At 39.1% G+C, this 3,304-nt stretch overlaps 1 protein-coding gene across 1 annotated transcript; it reads left to right on the forward strand.

Moving 5' to 3' along the window:
- Positions 1 to 258: 258 nt before the first annotated feature.
- Positions 259 to 810, forward strand: LOC107615419 (uncharacterized). The gene has a single exon (XM_016317483.1). It carries the CDS (start codon positions 259 to 261, stop codon positions 808 to 810), a length of 552 nt encoding a protein of 183 aa, XP_016172969.1.
- Positions 811 to 3,304: the final 2,494 nt, after the last annotated feature.

Here is a 3,304-nt window from a genome sequence, read left to right on the forward strand (position 1 = left end):
CCCACTGCTAAGCCAAGCAAAGAAGCTGCAGAGAGCAACCAAACTCAATAGGAGCATGTAATTTCCTCCACCTAGCAGAAACAATTTCTAGCTTCCAAAGATGCACCAAAGGAGAAGATCAAAATACCTAAATATAAGCCAAGAATTCCTTTCTCTCAAAGGTTGCAAAACGAGGCCAAAGATCAACAATTCTCTAAGTTCTTGGAGGTATTCAAGAAGTTACAAATCAACATTCCTTTTGCTGAAACACTTGAACAAATGCCCTTATATGCAAAATTCATGAATGAGTTGATTTCCAAGAAAATAAATTGGAGGGAGAACGAAACCGTGGTACTTACAAAAGAATGCAGTGTTGTCATTCAAACGAACCTCCCTGAGAAGCTAAAAGATCCTGGAAGCTTTGTAATTCTTTGTACTATTGGGGAAGTGACTGTCGATCAAGCCTTGTGTGATCTTGGAGCTAGCAGCAATCTCATGCCATTATCCTTAATGCGCAAGTTACAAATCGAAGAGGTAAAACCCACCAAAACTTCTTTGCAACTTGTTGACCGTTCTCTTAAATTTCCATTAGGTGTTGTGGAGAACTTGCTAGTGAAGGTGGGAGCTTTCATTTTTTCTGCGGATTTTGTGATCTTAGACATGGAGGAAGATGTCAATGCCTCTATCATATTGGGGAGACCCTTCCTGGCTACTGGGAAGGCCTTAATCGATATTCAAAAGGGTGAATTAACATTGCGGGTGAATGATGAACAAATTGTGCTCAATGTATTCCAAGCCTTACAACACCCGAATGATTATGAATATTCATGAAAATTGACATAATTGATCCTCTGGTACAAGAGATATTAGAAGAAGGCAGGCTCAATGAGGAGTCGCTTGAATCTTCTGTCGAAGTCAAAGTAGGTGAGATCGAAGAGTGTCCACCACCCAAGGAAGCATCATATATTCCTTCAAAGGATGAGGGGCCACCAAAGCTTGAACTAAATCCCCTTCCTTCTTCTCTAAAATATACTTTCCTTGGAGAGGCAGAAACATGTCCTATGATAATTAATTCTTCACTGAATACTCACGAAGAAGAGACACTAATCGAGGTGCTAAGGGAACACAAAACAGCACTTGGATGGACTATTAGCAACCTCAGGGAATAAGTTCTGCAATGTGTATGCACAAAATCTTGCTCGAAGAAGAGGCTAAACCAGTAGTGCAAGCTCAAAGGAGGTTAAATCCCACTATGAAGGAGGTAGTGCAAAAGGAAGTAATGACGCTGTAGGAAGCTGGCATTATATACCCAATCTCTGATAGTCCTTGGGTGAGCCTGGTACAAGTTGTTCCCAAGAAAGGAGGTGTAACAGTGGTGGCTAATGACAAGAATGAGCTTATTCTCATAAGAACCGTAATTGGTTGGAGGATGTGCATCGATTATAGGAGGCTCAACACAGCCACAAGGAAGGATCACTTCCCACTTCCGTTATCGATCAGATGCTAGAGAGGTTGGCCAGACATGCTTTTTATTATTTCTTGCATGGATACTCCGGCTACAACTAAATTGCTGTAGATCCTCATGAACAAGAGAAGACGACATTCACATGTCCCTTTGGAGTATTTGCTTACTGACGTATGCCTTTCAGTTTGTACAATACTCCTGCGACTTTTCAAATGCGCATGCTTTCTATCTTTTCTAATATGATTGAAAAATTTATTAAGGTTTTATGGATGATTTCTCTATTTTTGGCAATTCCTTTGAAGAGTGCTTGCAACATTTAGCTTTAGTCTTGAGAAGATGCCAAGGCACTAACCTGGTTTTAAATTAGGAAAAGTGTCGTTTCATGGTTATAGAGGGTATAGTTCTCGGGCACCACATCTCAAGCAAAGGCACAGAAGTTGACAAGGCCAAAGTAGAGGTAATCAAGAAATTATCACCCCCTGTAAATGCAAAAGGCATTAGAAGTTTCTTGGGTCATGCAGGCTTCTATAGAAGATTCATTAAAGATTTTTCCAAAATAGCAAAGCCATTAAGTAATCTTCTAGTCGCTGATATTCCTTTCCGATTTGATAATGAATGCATGCATGCCATCGAAACTCTCAAGGCCAAGCTTATCTCTGCGCCCATTATTGCTCTTCCTAATTGGACATCACCATTTGAATTAATGTGTGATGCAAGTGATATTGCAATTGGGACTGTTTTGAGTCAAAGAAAAGATAAGCTTTTGCATGTTATCTATTATGCAAGCAAGGTACTCAATGATGCTCAAAGGAATTATACAACCACCGAGAAGAAGCTACTTGTTGTGGTGTTTGCCTTTGATAAGTTTAGATCCTATTTAGTTGGTTCAAAGATAGTTGTTTACACAGATCACTCTGCTCTTAAGTATCTTTTGGCTAAGCAGGATTCTAAACCAAGGTTGATTAGGTGGGTGCTCCTCCTACAAGAGTTCGACATCAAAATCAGGGATAGAAAGGGTTCTGAAAATCAAGTGATAGATCACCTCTCTCGAATCAAACCTGTGCAAACTCGAGAAATTCCATTTCCTCTTCAAGAAGAGTTCCCTGATGAGCACTTGTTTTTTATTCAAAAGACCCCCTGGTTTGCTGATATGGCCAATTACAAGGCTAGAAGGATAATACCAAAGGAATTCACCAAGCAACAAATTAAAAAGCTGCATCATGATGCACGGTATTTTCTTCGGGACGATCCTTACCTATTCAAGCGGTGTTCAAATGGTATAATCCGGAGGTGCATTTCAAAGTATTGGTGTGGAATTTATAACCCACAAGCTGACCGGCAAGTGCACCGGGTTATACCAAGTAGTACCTCAAGTGAATGAGGGTCGATCCCACGAGGATTGATGGACTAAGCAACAATGATTGAATGATTTACTTAGTTAGACAAGCAGAAAAGAGTGTTTGGATCTCAATTGTATTAAACAGTAAATTCAGAAAATCAGAAAGCAAGCATAAACGGGTTGTGAAATATATGAGTAAAACAGTTAAGGTTTCAAAGATGTTTATTTTTCAGATTAACTTTTCTTACCAACTACTTTAATCATACAAGATTCAATTCATGACAAACTATATGTGACTAAACCCAAATTCCTTAGACCTTTTGAGTCTCCTCTAACCTTTATCAACTGCCAATTCCTTAGTCACTTGATTCCAATTAGAGGGTTAAATTCAAAACTAGTTTATGTGCCACAGAAACCCTAATTATCCAAATATAAGAGGATTATATGTTACGTATCCCATTAAGTCCAGATAATTAGTAATTTAGGAGAATTTTTTTCAAGCTGTTGCTCAGGTAAATTGC

Source organism: Arachis ipaensis, chromosome B9 (genome assembly GCF_059453495.1).
Source record: "Arachis ipaensis isolate K30076 ecotype BB chromosome B9, ASM5945349v1, whole genome shotgun sequence".
Classification (NCBI taxonomy): domain Eukaryota; kingdom Viridiplantae; phylum Streptophyta; class Magnoliopsida; order Fabales; family Fabaceae; genus Arachis; species Arachis ipaensis.